We start from the raw sequence: 16,806 nt of genomic DNA, 5'->3' as shown, positions 1-16,806 counted from the left end.
GCCTGACTGCCTGCTTCCATTGTGACAAAGAACCCAAGGTAGGCAACATTGGAATAGGATGGACTTTGCCCATAATTCCCATTCCCCCCATCTTTTGTCTTAGGAACTCTATTGAGTACATTTCAAAGTTATTCAGGTCTTGGACCACTGAAGCCTGTTTGTTCTGCAATACATATATGACCATCTTAGAAGTTTTTTTTTTATTTACAGATGTATTGATTTATTTTCAAGTTTCAGTTTGTACAAGGAACCTAGGATCTCCGCAATACAACCCTCTATTGAAATGGCTCTCCCAGTCTTCATCTTTTTGTTGGCCTTTATCCTAGCTGAATCTGCAAGTGGTGAGTATTTAACCAACCACCAGGGGAAATTATGAACAGCAGTGGTGCATTTGGGATGAAGGCATATCTATCTATCTATCTATCTATCTATCTATCTATCTATCTATCTATCTATCAATAAATAAAGAATAATCACCAGTTGCCACCCAGAGATATCTGCCTGTTGGCTTGAAGGACTTGCATTTCCTCCATCAGACCCATTATCATGGAGCTGGTGTGTATGTGGAGAGAGAAGGTATATGAGGATAAGGAGAGTGATTGTAGCTTTATACAGACATTCTTTATACATTCTAATTGATGTATGTGTTGCTAAATTGTGGTAACAGACTTTGCCACTTATCTACACATTTATTAGAATGTATGCAGAGGGAACTCTATGCTGCTCTATGCTGTACACCAGCTTTCCTTAATCTAGGGGCCTCCTGATATGCTGGACTACAAGTCACATCACCCACAGCTTGACTGGGCTAATGGGAGTTTATCACATCAGGAGGGTGCCAGATTGGAAAAGGCTGCTTTACACTGAAAGTGAAAGGGAGATACTAGCTCAATAGTAGATCACATACTATGCATTCAGAAGGCCCCAGGTTCAGCTCCTGGTCCAGTTAAAACAAGAACAGGTGATGTAAAGGATCTTTGCCTGAGACCTTTGAGAGCTGCTACCTTTCAAAGAAAACAACACTGGTCTAGATGGTGTGCCCTAGTATAAGGCAACTTCCAAACCTGTTCACATATAGGTATGTTCAGTTAATGAAATAAGTATAGTCTATACATGGATCCAAATTCATGGATCCAAATTTTGCCTCTATCTCAACTGCCTTGCATTGAGCCAACTCTTCTGGTCTGAGCTTATGAGCACACAAAGTGTAAAAGTACAATCTGGAATTCTGTAAGATGCAGGATTCTCATCTGTGTGGACATACAAATGCCTTACTTCCACATCTGGCACAGCCTGGGTGTGAGAAGGCTATTGCGGGTGGGGTGGGAGACGAGGCGGGGAGGCACGCCATAGGGTGGTGCCACCGAAGAGAGGAGGGGGACTCTGAGCCCATATATTGGCTCTCGCCCCTTTCCTCCTTCTCTTCGAAGTACAGCCCCCTCCCTCCCTCCCTGTATGCAGAGTGGGCTCGCTGGTCATCCTTTGGGGGCCAAGTTGGAATTTTTTTGCTCATAATCTTTCACTGGTTATGAGTTTGTTCACCTACTTCGCACTGTAAGATGGGCAGGGAGAGATAATTAGGTTAATTTGCAGTGTTAACAATTTGTTCGCATTTGCTGATAGGCAGGAATGTGCGGGCATCTTGAGCGGGTTAGGGTTGGTGAGCATTCAGAGGATCGTTGCAGTGATCAGTAATGCCTGAGCTGCGAGTTTTATGGCCCAGCTGGTGGGATGAGGGTTACCTTTGAGGCCAACTTTCCTCACCCACTTGGAGCTTTACAGCATGAAGGGGGGTGACACACAAGGCCTCCCTACTCCAAAACAGGGAGGCCTGGGAGATGGCGAACATTGAGGTGCTACTCTCAGGCCATGATACAACAACAGCATGAGGCCGGATCAGAGAAGATGCTTGCTTAGGATTTCCCTTTCTGCAGATCTATTAATAAATGTGGCCCTGTTTAAATCCCAATTTTGTGTCTTCTTCGTTATTTTCCACACTCCACATTCCCACAAAACACTGTGTGTCAGGGGGATTGCAGAACAGAGTTTATGTTTAAATGAGGAACATATCACATATTATGTTTATGCCATGTTCATATGGTATTGGGGAGAGGGTCAGTCTTACTGAAGACCTGCACTTGGACTATCATCAAAAGTTTAGCTCTCGGTTTTGGTAATACATTGGCAGTCAAAGAAGTACACTATTTATTTCCTTTTTCAGTTTCAGCTTCAAGTCCCATATTTGGGCCAAGACAGGTGATTGGTTTACTTGAAGGTTCTGTTACTGTGAAATGCTTCTACCCGCGCACTAGTGTGAACAGACATAGCAGAAAGTACTGGTGTAAGGAATCAACACGTCAATGTTCAACTATTATTTCATCCAATGGCTTTGTTGCCAGAGGTTATGAAGGTCGAGCCTCAATAACAGACTTTCCAGAGAATGGCATATTCATCATAGAAATAGCAAAGCTGTCAAGAAGAGACATTGGGGGATACAAATGTGGCATTGGTTTAAATGACCAAGGACTGTCTTTCAGAGTCAAGCTGGACGTTACTGAAGGTAAAGACATATAACATTACTTTTGTTTTGTTTTGTTGGTAATATCAAGTTGTAGATATCTAACCATCTGCAGCTCCTTGGACTATGAGATTGCCTGTGTCTTAGGATCATCAGAGGAGGTCCTTCTCTGTGTTCCAGCTTTGGGAGAAACGCATTATGCATGTACAAAGGAGAAGGCCTTCTCTGTGATGGCACCCCAAATTTGAAATCCCCTCTTGAAGGAGATACACCTGGCACTAGCACTATATTCATTTCAGTGTCAGGTCAAAATCTTTTTATTAACCCCCACATTTTAAAATATTATATTTTCAGCTGGTCATTCCTCTCAATTTTATAATATTGTTGTTTAAAACTCTATGTTGTTTTTAATTGCATTGCAGTTTTCAAAATTTTATGTATAACACTCTGTGATCTATTTTTGGGATGATGGGACAGTTTACAAAATAATTAATTAATTAATTAATTAATAATAATAATTGGAAATATGTCCAATCTTTACCCTTTCCCTTCTCTCTCTCTCCTGTAAAACTCAACAAACTCCCCCCCTTCTTTCTTTTTTTCTTTTATTTTACTCACAGCCACTATTTTATTCTGGGATGAACAAGTTCAAAGCAGACAGTGTTGTGCTGAGAATAAAAGTATGTGTGTGTGTGTGTGTGTGTGTGAAAGAGAGAGAGAGAGAAAGAGAGAGAGAGTGCATGTGGGGGGAGGGAATAGAATTACAACCGTCTGTAAAACAACTTGACATGAACATGATGGAAGGCATTGGAATTCCCAATTGTTTGATTGTATTTCTTTTGTACATCTTTCCGGAACAGGCAACCCAAGAGGCCTGGGTTGGGGTCTTTGCTATCTACGCTCTCTCCCATTTATTTATTTATTTATTTATTTATTTATTTATTTATTTATTTATATTTATATACTGCCCCATAGCTGAAGCTCTCTGGGTGGTTTACAAAAGTTAAAAACGGACATTAAAAAGTATACAAAATTTAAAACCATTAATATATATAAAAACAATAGTATAAAACAGTATCCATTTTAAACAACAGTTCTGGGGTCCATTAAAATACAAACAAACTTAGCATATGTTGTTAAATGCTGTTAAATGCCTGGGAGAAGAGAAAGGTCTTGACCTGGTGCCAAAAAGATAACAATGTGGGCGCCAGGAGAGCCTCATCAGGGAGATCATTCCATAATTGAGGGGCCACCACTGAAAAGGCCCTCTCCCTTGTTGCCATCCTCTGAGCTTCCCTCGGAGTAGGCACTGGGAGGAGGACCTTAGATGTTAAGTGCAGTGTACAGGTAGGTTCATGTTGGGAGAGGTGTTCCATCAGGTATTGTGGTCCTAAGCCATGTAAGGCTTTATAGGTTAAAACCAGCACCTTGAATTGGGCTCGGAAACATACAGGCAGCCAATGCAAGCAGGCCTGTTTCATCCGTGGCTCCCTCCTCCCCTCTCCCCTCTTGGAGTCAGCTCAGCACCTAAGTTTCACACCTCTCCATGGCCTCATCCTTCCTCTAGCCATTTGGGATGGTTTATGGCATTGAGAGAGATAAGGAGCTTCTTCCTGGCGCCAAAGACTCACTATCTTGCCTTCTTCCATCCTCCAGGTGGCCTAGCCAACGCTCTATGTAATTTAAAACTTCATGCTTAAAATAAAACCCTAAAACTACCCTCTCCCAACTACTTCACCCATTTTGTCCTCTACCCAGCACAGTCTATCTGCTCTCCTTCACAGCCAGTACGGGCATGTTATAAAAGAGAGCCAGTATGGTGTAGTGGCTAAAGTGTTGGACTGGGAGGCGGGAGATCCAGGTTCTAGTCCCCACTTGGCCATGGAAACCCACTGGGTGACTTTCGGCCAGGCACAGACTCTCAGCCCAACGCACCTCACAGGGTTGTTGTTGTGAGGATAAAGTGGAGAGGAGGAGGATTATGTAGACACCGCCTTGGGTTCCTTGGAGGAAAAAAGATGGGATATAAATGTAGTAGTAATAATAATAATAATAATAATAATAATAATAATAATAATAATAATAATAATATGCTTGTCTGATGATGCTCTTCCTTAGCTGGCACCCTACAAGTGTGTTGGACTGCAATTCCCATGATTGCACCAACACATCTTCAGGGCACAAGGTTGCAGAAGGCAGAAGTATATGATAGCCAGCAGCACAACATGGAATAACACAATGGAAGATAGAAAATGGGAACAGCTACTGACTTGTCATGTTGTTAATACAGATTCGGTAATGCCTGAAGAAGCTCAACTCTTTTATGTCAAGCAACACGGATCAGTGACTATGACCTGCGCCTTTGGTGCTCAATACGCAAGTGCTAGGAAGTACCTGTGCAAGATGACCAAGTCCCAGTGTTCCACTGTTGTTGACACTTTTGGAAATATTGACCCGTCCTACAAAGGAAGAGTTCTGTTGAGCTATCTTGCGAGTCCTGGATCATTCAGTATCATTGTGACCCAATTAAAGAAGGGAGATTCAGGGTTATATCTCTGTGGAGCTGGAAACTATGGGGCAGAAGGAGAATCCAAGAAATTGGATGTACACGTTTATGAAGGTGAGTAATGGGCAGGGAGCTCTTGTTTGAAATCTGTCATGTTTCACACCCTTTCATAACCATTAAGGGATACCCTCTTTCTGTTTCTAGAGCCTTCAATGCCCAGTGGACATCCAGTACTACGTGGAGTCCTGGGTGGTTCAGTCTCCGCTGAATGTCGTTATGATCCAAAAGAGAATGTCACAATAAAATACTGGTGCAAGTGGAAAGAACATGGATGCACTCAGTTAATAAACAACTTTGGATATGTGCCGAGTGAATATGAGGGAAGGATAGTGATGCACGATAACCCAGAAAATGGCACATACACCATCATACTGAATCAACTGCAGGAGGACGATTCAGGGCACTACTGGTGTATGACAGATGGAGAACATGAAATGAAGTCAACAACAGAGCTGAAAATTGTAGAAGGTACCAAAACATGTGTCTTGCCCTGTGTGTTTCAACAAAGCCTTGTGCCTCTTTAGCCAATAGCTACAAAGAAAACCTAAATCTGATACCTATTTTCAAAAGAACTTAGTTCCAGGTAATGGGCATAATCCAGGCACAGGGCCAAACTAGACATGAACTAGGCATTATTGGATAGAATGGGCATTTTGAGAAATTAGCTACTATGTGTATATGTGTGAGTGTGTGTGTGTGCGTGTGTGTGGCGGGAAGAGCAGGATTGGGGCTATGATGGAGGGAGGGGAAAGAACTCTTTTCTCACCTATGACCCAAATAAAACTCTTCCCCAATGCGAACAGCAGCGTGGTGGGTGGGGGATTCTTATTAGGATTTAGGAGGAAAGAATTAACTCCCCACTCCCTACACCCCATGAGCCTGAGACCCACCCCAGTGGTTTAAAAACAAATAGTTTCAGATGAATTCATTTGTGGGTCTGGTTTTCTCTGTGTCTTTATTAGGGTGCATCCAGTACAGCAATTCTTCGCAGGTCCCAGTAAAGAAAAGAATGCAATTAAACAACATATTCTGTAATTTGTCATTATTTATGTTCATATCCTGCTTTTGTGGCAATTGTTTTGCCTCATTAAAAAGATACTATTTCTACTACATTTAGTCTGGACAGAATTTTGGTCTGCTCTCCTCCTGCCAATTGTCCTACCCCTCCTCTGTTAATTATTAATTATTTTACAACAATTTTTTACCCTTGCATCCATTCACCTAGATATCTATACTACTTTGGGCTTTAAAAACAATATGAAAACTGGTATAAAAATTCTGCACCCATCTATTCTTTGTATCCAACTACTTGGATACAGCTAGCATGGGCCATTGCCCTTTTCTACACCTAACACGCGACGGGAAAAGGGAAAGCTCCGTCGCATCCTCCATTTTTTTTAATTAAAGGGGCCATGTGTGCAGGAGCGCACCAACGGAAAGGTAAGGTGTTTTTTTAAAAAATAAAGGGTTCCCCGCTCCCCCTGCCCCTGATTTCCCCCCACAGTGTCTGATGCCCCCCCTGCCCACTTGCTCGCCCGTCCTCCCCACGCTCGCCATGTCCGCCCCCCGCTCGCTAGCCCATCCCCGATCTCCTTGCCCTGGCCCCGTTCTTTTCCCCCCCGTCCGCCATGTCTGATGCCCCCCCTGCTCGCTCGCCAGCCCACTTTCCATGCCCACCCGATCACCTGCCTGCCATGTCTGATTCCCCCTCTGTGCCCCCCGTCCATGATCTCCCCACCCTGGCTCCGCTCTTCCCCAGCCCGATGGGCACAGCGCTCCTATAGAGTGCTGTGCCCAGTGCGCGGCTTCTCCCGGCTACTCGCGTGTAAGCGAGCAGCCGGGAAAAGCCACGGAAGTAGCTAGACCTTTCGCAGCCCCGGGCTCAGCTGGGCTCATGGAAAAGCCGGGCCATAAGCAGATCCGGTTATCCCGGGTCAAGGGAAGATTTAGCCCGGCCTGACCCCGGGATCCCCTGTGCGTCGTCTGCACGCACCGCAGGGAGCCCGGACCTCACACCGGGCTAAGTCCTCGTCTAGCAACGGCCTTAGTTTGTTAAATTAGATATATCAGGTTTTCCTTGCCTACTCTACCCTCTAAAGTTAAATCTAACTCATCCTGCTACCTCTTATTCCCAAAATAATAAAACATAGACCCTGCACTATCTGTTCCCTTCAGGAGACAAACCTCAACTCCCTTCTTTCACTGCCAATTCTCAACTCTCTCTGCTCACTGCTTTTCAACTCTCATTCCCCCATCTCACACTTGAATCCAACAGCCAATCAGCATTCACTCCAACATCCCATGCATTCCCTCCCACTCCTAACAGAATTAACCACTTACCATCCTTACCATACGAAGTCCAAACAGCATTTACAATACAGATACATGGCATAAAAACAATGAAACATCACAGTTCTGCTTTCTGCAGCATGGCTATTGCATGTATGGTGTTTTTTTGTTTTTTTAAAAAAAGATGTGGACCCTTTAAGAATGATGTTTTGGGGATCCTTTATCTCCTAGTGGATGCTCCTAGTTTTCCCAGCAGGTAGTCTAAAGTCAAATTCAGCAGGTTGACCATGGGGGATACATGTTAAGAGACAGAAAGTCAACTGTAAGAGCTATATTGTTTGTGAGCAGGATGGATCATGAACCATACTCAAATGTCTTAAGGCTAGCTTGCGTCTTAAGACATTTTTCTTCCTCACAAACCGGGCTGACATTGCCTAAGCCTATGATGGATAAATGTTAATATGTGAACGTAAAAAACTACTGCCACCCCTGTAATTGGCTGGTTCATGCATTATATTTATCCATGTCAATACATGCATAGGAAGGTCAGGTCAGGTCTGTTCATATCACGTGTATGGAGTGTGAAGATGGGCATAGAAGGCAAATGTATTGTGTCAACCAGTCATTAGTCTTTGTAATGCTAAAGTCTATTTCATTTCAAGCAATTTCATTGATTATCTGTTTTTCTTTGTCTTTATCCTCTCTCTTCTGAGACAGGGCAGACCAATTTAGAAGTCAAAAATGAAATTCAGGTTGTCGCTGGCTCTGCATTGACTATGTCATGCTCTTATTCATGCAAATATGTTCTGTACCAGAAGTATTGGTGCAAGTGGAAGAACACTGGGTGTGAACCTCTCGTCTCATTAGAACAAAACCAAACAGGCGTGATCGTTAATTGTGACAAAGACAGTAGAAATTTGACTCTGAAATTTGATCAAGCATTACCAACAGATCAAGGGTGGTATTGGTGTGGAGTCAAAAATGCAGGTCACTATGGAGAAACGGCTGCAGTACATCTGAGAGTGCAAGGAGGTGAGCTTCAATTCTGATCAGAGGGACAACAGATTAAGCTGCTTGTGGGGGATTCAGGACAGATAAAAGGGAGTACTTCTTCACACAGCGCATAGTTAAACCATGGAATTTGCTACCACAAGATGTAGTGATGGCCACCAACCTGTATGGCTTTAAAAGGGGTTGAATAACTTCCTTGAGGAGAAGGGTGATCAATGGCTAATACGATGGCTATGTGCTACCTCCAGTATTAGAGGCAGTAAGATTATATATACCAATTTCTGGGGAACATGGGCAGGAGGGTGCTGTTGCACCTGAGTCCTGCTTGTGGATTCCTTTTCAACAGCTGGTTTGAACAGAGTTCTGGACTAGATGGACCCTTGGTCTGATCCAGCATGGCTCTTCTTAAGTTCTTAGGTCAGCCTTCCCCAGCCTGGTGCCCTCCAGATGGGTTGGACAGCAACTCCCATCATTCTCAGCCATCATTCTCAGCTACTATGATGATTCATATTGGTGGGAATACCTTCATCCAGCACAACTAGTTTGGTATCCTTTCTTCCCTAATTTCACGTTTACCTTGAATGGGTAAGGAGAATAGCTTTGTGAGCAGGAAACAAGGGATCTGTCCATCATTTGCTGATTGTCATTTACTAGACTGGGTGGTCAGCCATTTAATTTTTCTGGAGATGCTACTTTTCAATGAGCACCTACACAGTTGTGCAGCTGCAAATAACTCTGCATTAAAAAAATTAAATGATCCGTAAAGAAGCACACTGCATAGTTGTACAGCTGTGCACAATTTTGCTGTAATTTCTTTTGAGGTCGGTTTGGTGTGAGAAATAAAACGAAGAATTAAATCAATGTCTTGTTGCCCCTGCCCCTCCATTCCTCCTTTGAAGGTAGCATTTTGGTGCATTGATTCCATTGGGCTTTATTGCACTTAGCTCTTTATTGCACATAACAAGTTGTATAGCAAGGGAGGAAATGCCATTGTGACTTTTCCCATTTTAAAGTTGCAGTCCTATGTGGAGCTATATCTTGTGGAATTTCCCCTTCTATGCATCTCTTAGACACCGAAGGGGCTTCAAGATCTAACATAGTAAGCCTATATATCATTGTGTAAAAGTACAGCCAGCTTTTCAGATGTCTGCTCTAGCCCCATACACTGTCTTACTCTTGGCCATGCTAGCTGTCACAGCGTCTGTAATTGCTTGCTACCTTGGAACCCATGCTTGTTTGACCAATTATGAAAAAGACTAGTGGAATAGGAAATCTCTTCCATTCTAGTAGCTGTTTATTCTAGCTTCCTATAGCTAGATCAATCTTCCCAACCTATTGGGCATTATGGAACCATGCCCATGGAATGACTATAAAATTCAAAATCAGGAGTTATTTGATCATCCCTTTTTGACTGCCTTCCTATTGACCAATTCTCATGAAACATACTTCATTGGAAAGCTCTTGACACCCAGATTCCATGAATGACAACAGTTTTCACTATGATTAAAGTTGGGAGTTTATTTATGACGATAAAGCTTTTTTTTAAAGGCTACTTTCTATAACAATGAACTATATAGTTTTATTTTTAATACTAAAAATGCCAAGTATAATTAAACAAACATGATTAATTACAGATTGGCACAAAATGAAATATGAACACACACACACACACACACAGACACAGACAAAGTCTCTGTACACCATTATAAACTCAGGTGCAGGCCAAAGTACAGTCATATGCCAGTATCATACAGTCTATAAACAAATCATGAAGATATTAAGAGACACCTACAGTTAAAAGTATCCCAGTTAAAGTTTACTTATTGCTCAGAAAGGAACTCTCTAGCTGTCAAATTTATATTATATTATTTATTGCTTTATTTTGTTCTGATTTTATCTGTATGCTGCCTTGAGATCCCAGTGATATAGGGTGGGATACAAATATTTTAATAAATAAAATAATAAATTTAACAAAATAACATTTAAAAGTCTCAGTATATCTTTAGTTAAATTAAATCTTTCAATAGATTTATTTTTTCCTGTGAACTGTGTTTACAGGGAACCAAGTAGTAATGTAATAATATTGGCTAATCAAACTTGAATAAGCTTTCCGGAAATGCTTAATATCATTACAGTGCCCCCCAAAAATGTTACCATATGTGGTGGTGACAGTGCACAGTTGTTAAAGTAAAAGAACACATTTCACTATTACTAGGGTTAGTTTTTTGATGTTGCAAGTTTTGACTATAGGATAAATATTGTATACCAAAATGCCATGTCTTTGTTTCACAAATTGCTTATCTGTCGTATATCAGCAAGTTTACTGTAGTTAACATGAACTGTTAAAATATTGGGAAAGGATGGATAAAAGACACTTCTTTCTTTCTTTCTTTCTTTCTTTCTTTCTTTCTTTCTTTCTACTTTTTGTTTTCTCATATGCTGCTGAATACCATCTGCCCAAACACTCCTAAATAGTACTTCAAAATTCTGAAGAAATCCCCAATGCTGCTGAAGCACCGGATGATGTTGTGATTCCTGGAAGAAATGCTGAAAATAGGGGTGCTGTCCTAAATGGAGCTGAGGACTCAGCTGGAGTTGAAAGTTCAGCAGATAGGTGAGCCACAGCTCAAGACTTAAAATGATGGCTTCTCAATGTACCATATATGGAGGGGCAAAAGGAATTAAAGGAAGGAGCAATCTCCCTGTTGTTAATAGGAAATACCTTATTAACAACAGCAGTATCCCAATGCTGGAAGCTGTAAACCAATTGCTCTGGTTCGAATGACTGTTGGTGCAATGGGAAACTGGCACCGGCTAGTGCAACCCTGGAAACTAGCTTAAACAGGACAAGTCAGCGATCTTTTATCCCATTCTGGGGATATAACCTGATGAAAGGACTGAAGGATTATTTCATTTGGGTTTTTCTCTCCTCCCCCTCTTTTTTTAAAGATGTTGGATGTTTTGTTCTATTAATTTTTAAGTGTTAAGAAACAATCTTCATATAGTCACTATATAGTGGAAGGCAAATAAATTCTTAAGAAATAATGTAGTACATCTCAGTCAGATGTATGATAAAACCATGGTTCACCATGTCTCAGAAATCACACCTTGTGCTGCATTCACACATGGTATCTAAATGTTTATGTAAAATACATTGAAGACTTGCATTGCGATGGGTTGTATGCAGAAGTAGACAGTGAGCAAGATACCTTCCATTTATTTTCCTGGAGTTGCCAGGCATTTGCTTTGATGAGATATGACAAATCAGATGTACTAGCCTCAGTTTCCACACCTGCAGAAAGAATGCTGCTTTTTGTGGTAGAATGCCTCAATAGGGGTGGGAATACAGTAGAATATGTTTCAATTTATTGTTTCTTTCTTTAATTAATTATTTTTATTTTTATACTGCACAATAGGGAAAGCTGTCTGTGTGGTTCACAAAAATTAAAACCATACGGTACAGTGCAAAATATAACATATAGAAGCTTAAAACCACCGTATAATGTACAACCTTAATCAAACCGAGCAGCAGTGCAGAGATTTAAAATACAGATTTAAAACAGCATAGATAAAAGCCTAGAATGGTAAAAGGCTAAAATACTCAGAAAATAAAAAGGTCTTCACCTGGTGCAGGAAGGAGTACAATGTTTTAAGATCATGTTTGAGAACGTTCAGGGTTTTTTTAGTTGGTGAACTTTTTAAGAGGGTGATTGTATGAATGATGATGATTGCTTTGTTCAGTTGTTTTACAGAGATGTTTTCCACTTTAAATATTGTATATCTTCCATTACTTGTTGGCTTATTTGGACGTAAATAGTAAACCATGTTTAAGTGTCAGAAGAATTACTTTCCCCTTCCCCTAGGTTTGCATGGTTTCCCCTCCATTTCACCAGCATAGCCACAGGGTGGAGATTAGAAGTTAAAGGTTCTGTTTAGATTAACTGCAGCCTAGTATATTGTGTGAACTGTGAACTGTGGTTAATCTTAACTAGGGTTAATGAAAACTAGCCAACTTCAAAAACTATAGTTTGAAGTCAGTTTGTATCCACTAACTATAGTTAAGATGAACCACAGTTTGCCTGGATCAAATGACACAACAAGCTGTGGTTAATTAAAAATGGAAGCTAAGACTTTTGAATTCCTCCTGGTGGCTACATCAGAGGAGGAGAGGGAGAGTGGGGAAGCTAGGCTCATTCTTATACTCCAAACCATCCCACTGTCTTTCTGAATAGTTTGTAAGTATGCACTTGCATATTAGCTAGAGAATTCTAAAGTCACTACTGTGTCAATTCCTTCTTTTCCAGCCATGGAGGGAGAAAAAATTCCACAATTCTTCTCTCCGTTTTGGTCCCTATTGGGGTCTTGTTTCTGCTTCTTGTAACAATCTTTGTTGTTGTGAAGTTCAGGATTTTCAAGAATTCAGGTGAGTCTATGTCATTTGTAGCCTGCATTGGATATATTTTTTAATGCTTATACTTATTGCTATAATATATTTTGGGTACATGAATGTACACTTATCAGTACTTTCTCACACATAAGTAGAAAAAAGTGGTATGATGTCCCAGTATATATGTGAGCAGAAAGACTGAGCTATTTGAAAGATTAAGGGTTTCATTCCAGCAATTATGACTCCAGCAATTCCTTTTTATATTTCCTTAACTTTGACTTTCAAATACAGGAAAGACAAACCAGGAATAAATGATGGGCTTTGTAAAATGTTTACGGTACAATTCTCTGCATGTCTACTCAGACATAGGTCTCATTGAAACCCATGTAACTGTGTACTAGAGGGCAGACTTACAGAGCAATTCTATGGTGGGCCTTAGCTAGCTGGGCTTTATGCCGGGGCGAACCCCGGGATTGTCCCTGTGTGTCCACATGATGCACAGGGGATGCCAGGATCAGGGAGGGATGATCCCTCCCTTGCCCCGGGATCTCGCCCTCCACTTTGGCCCTGGTTTTTCTGCAGTCTCAGGCTGAGCTTGAAACTGCAGAATGTGTGGCCCATTGCCGCGGGTTGACCCAGCTCCGTGGTATTCCTCGCATGGAGCCGGGAGCTGCGCCCATCAAGGGTAGGGTGGGGGGAGCAGGAATTTATTTTTTTTTAAAAAAAAATACTTACCTTTAGTGCACAAGAGTTCATGCGCTCCTTCCTCTTTAAAAAAAAAAAGGCGGTTGTGACGCCTCTCCTGCTGAGGTCATCGTGTGTCACGTGTAGACAGAGGAGGGATCTCACTATAAACACATCACGGGATCTTCCCTCCTCCGTCATGGGATAAAAGGTAGGTCTAGCTAAGGCCACAGTGGTAGCGGGGAGATTTGGGGGCAGTGAGAATCAAGCACATCATCTAAAACCCTGCCTAGGTGAGGTGTGGAGGTGGCTTTTTCCATTCCCCCCTTCAATTTCCTCCATCCACCTGTTGAACAAAATATGAGGGAACTAACTACACTAGCTCTGAGGGTTCCATAATTTCTTGGCCTGTTTGGGTGCATGTCAGGATACAAGGGGATGTCTATATGTGTTAAAAGCCCTGCGGTGGCTGCATGGTGCTGCTGCATTGGTTGTATGTTACAGCAGCACCCTCGTAGCCCCACAAAGCTGTGGATTTAAAAAGTTTGGGGACTTATCCTGACTTTTTACGCTGGACTGAGGTGAACATGGCCCTTCTGCTATGTAACCTTGCTCTGGCACTGAGGTGGAGGCATTCCCAGTGATTTGTCACCAGAAGCCCAGGTAGAAGGCAGGGGGTGAGCTGACTGGCTCTGGAAAGCCTGCACTGCCTTCTGCATCGGGATTATCCGATGCCACTGTGCAACAGCAAAATCATGGCGTGTTTTTTCCCCCAAAAGTGGCAGAAACCCATCACTGTGAAAGGAGCCTCCTGTGGATCTGTGGGCTCCCCTGACACCCACCCTGACATGGCCTTACAATGCTTCATTTTGTTTCCTAGAATTGGTAGGACACAGCAATGATAGCAGAAATTTCTGTCACAAAACCTGTTTATTAGGTACAATACACCACTTCAGAGAAGTTCAGAGGGCTACAGCAGATATTTTAGATCTAAGAATCTCAGGATGAAAAAGGTTTATTTTACTGGGTAATGTGGATTTTCTCTCCTTTCTATAGACCTGGTCTCAGTTGGAAGCTACAGGACAAACATCAGCATGACGGATTTTGAGAATACGAGACAGTATGGGGCAAAGGACAATGTGTGCATGGAAGGAGAACCACATGAAACCCAAATAGGGGGGATGGATGGTAATATCATCATTCAAAATTATTCTAGTTGCAACTTGGTGTTTGTCAACAAAGATAAAGTAGTCACTTGTTTAATAATTAAACAAAATGGTGTAGTTGTGTATAGAGTAAATTGAGGAATATGGAGCACATTCTATTCTTTTCATGTTCAGTCCCTTAACATCTCTCATTCTTTACAGATTATGTAATTACTACTGGCAGTCCTAAGGAGGGTGGTAAATCAAAGAAGACAAAGAGGGTAAGCTCATGCTAGATTATTTTAATAGGGCTATAATAGCCTACTATGTAGTTCAAATTACAGAGGAACAAAAAACAACAACACCTTAATAGCTTCTGCTGCTCCTTATATGTTACTTTCTTTTTGTGACACTGTGCAAAGCAGTGCCTTTTGGTGGTTGCCCCTAAACTATGGAATTCTCTCACCCTTGGGGTTATTCTTGGGTCGTTTAGCAAAGTGGATGCAAAGCAGAAGTGCCAAGTGGGCAAGTGGCAGCACAATCGCTCACTCCTGCATGGCTCCACCAGTTCATAGGTTGTGTAAACCACGAATTGGCCTCATATGGAAACCATATGACTAATTTTCCCCCTAACATCCAATGTTGTAAATTGGTAAAGCACACATTTCAAAGTAGTTGTTTTTGTTGTTGTTTATTCGTTCAGTCGCTTCCGACTCTTCGTGACTTCATGGACCAGCCCACGCCAGAGCTTTCTGTTGGCTGTCGCCACCCCTAGCTCCCCCAAGGTCAAGTCTGTCACCTCCAGAATATCATCCATCCATCTTGCCCTTGGTCGGCCCCTCTTCCTTTTGCCCTAACATCCAATGTTGTAAATTGGTAAAGCACACATTTCAAAGTAGTTGTAGTAAATCACAAATCAGAGCTGACTGTTCTGAATAGTTCTACTATTCAGAGAGATTGAGGGGAGAGAGAGAGAGAGAGAGAGAGAGAGAGAGAGAGAGAGAGAGAGAGAGAGAGAGAGAGAGAATGGCCCTGTTCAGAAGACACCTTAAACCATGGCTTTAACCATGCTGGTTAAGCCAGAAAGCCAGGCTGTGTTCAGAAGACACCTTAAACCATGGCTTTAACTATGGTGAATAAAGCAAAAGGTCTTATTCAACGTGGTTAAAACCATGGTTTAAGGTGTCTTCTGAACACAGCCTGACTTTCTGCCTTAACCACCATGGTTAAAGGTGTCTTCCGAACAAGTCCAATGAAGCATATTTTAGAGCATAGAACACACTAGGAGTGTGTTTCCCTTCTGGACTCAGAGTGACTTTCCCCTTCTGGAAACATCAAATTCCACTTGTTGCAGCACTTTCCTCTGGAAGTGTTACATTGTGGCTGCCAGTAGTAGGGACTGCACATGTGCCACCATCAGTAAGGAAACCCCTGTGCGCATTGCCGCAGGCGGCCCAAGACCACCCATGCAAAGCTCACATTGGATATCATCCACTGTGATCAATTGCACTAGAAGCTCAGAAACCTCCGCATATAGACTGTACTTCTAAATAGACATATTTTGATGGGGGATGTTAAATTGCATCCAATGAAGTCAACTGTAGTCCATGAAAGGTCTTAATAAATTTGTTAGTCTTTAAGGTGCCAAAAGATTTGTTTTAACATCACAAAGATGCCTGACAAACTCAAGTGATCTCTCAAGAAGTGGGCCATTTCGTCATTGTTAGTCCCAGTTGTGGTCCTTGGGCCATATTAAAATAGTGTTGGGGTTTCTCTTCATTCTTCTAGGGCTCCAAAGAAGAAGTTGAGATGGCTTATACCACATTCCTGCTTGATTCAGACAACAATCCCCCTCCAAAAAGCACCCAGGAAACTTAAGAAATTGCTAAGGAGGCTTATCGCAGACGCTTCTGAAGACTGGTGGAAGCAAATTATGCAATAATGATTTAAGACAGGCTTTGGCTAAAATCAGTGAACTGACAGTTATACCGATTGTGGTACTAATGTTTCCTCAAATTGTTATGGTAAATGTCTTATACGATAAGACACTTCTGGGCTTATATTGCTTTAAGAGTAAACAGATTCCTTTCAAACAAATAATAAAGCTTTGTGATTTTTTTTATAGCGACAACTATAATTGTACCTGTGAAATTCTGAGACATTTAAAACTAATTCAGTGAAAGAACTGACGTTTATATTAGGGATG

At 41.8% G+C, this 16,806-nt stretch overlaps 1 protein-coding gene across 1 annotated transcript; it reads left to right on the top strand.

The window, feature by feature from the left end:
• Window positions 1-283: 283 nt before the first annotated feature.
• On the top strand, window positions 284-16,507 carry PIGR (polymeric immunoglobulin receptor). The gene is made up of 10 exons (XM_063119428.1): window positions 284-341; window positions 2,222-2,560; window positions 4,809-5,138; window positions 5,229-5,552; window positions 8,091-8,405; window positions 10,860-10,998; window positions 12,689-12,807; window positions 14,512-14,643; window positions 14,823-14,881; window positions 16,389-16,507. Exons 1-10 carry the CDS (start codon window positions 284-286, stop codon window positions 16,476-16,478), a joined length of 1,905 nt encoding a protein of 634 aa, XP_062975498.1. The 3' UTR covers window positions 16,479-16,507.
• The last annotated feature ends 299 nt before the right edge of the window (window positions 16,508-16,806 follow it).

The sequence above is a fragment of the Elgaria multicarinata genome, chromosome 1 (assembly GCF_023053635.1).
Source record: "Elgaria multicarinata webbii isolate HBS135686 ecotype San Diego chromosome 1, rElgMul1.1.pri, whole genome shotgun sequence".
Taxonomy (NCBI): domain Eukaryota; kingdom Metazoa; phylum Chordata; class Lepidosauria; order Squamata; family Anguidae; genus Elgaria; species Elgaria multicarinata.
Note: the sequence above shows the minus strand (reverse complement) of the source record. Positions and strands in the feature narration are given on the sequence as shown.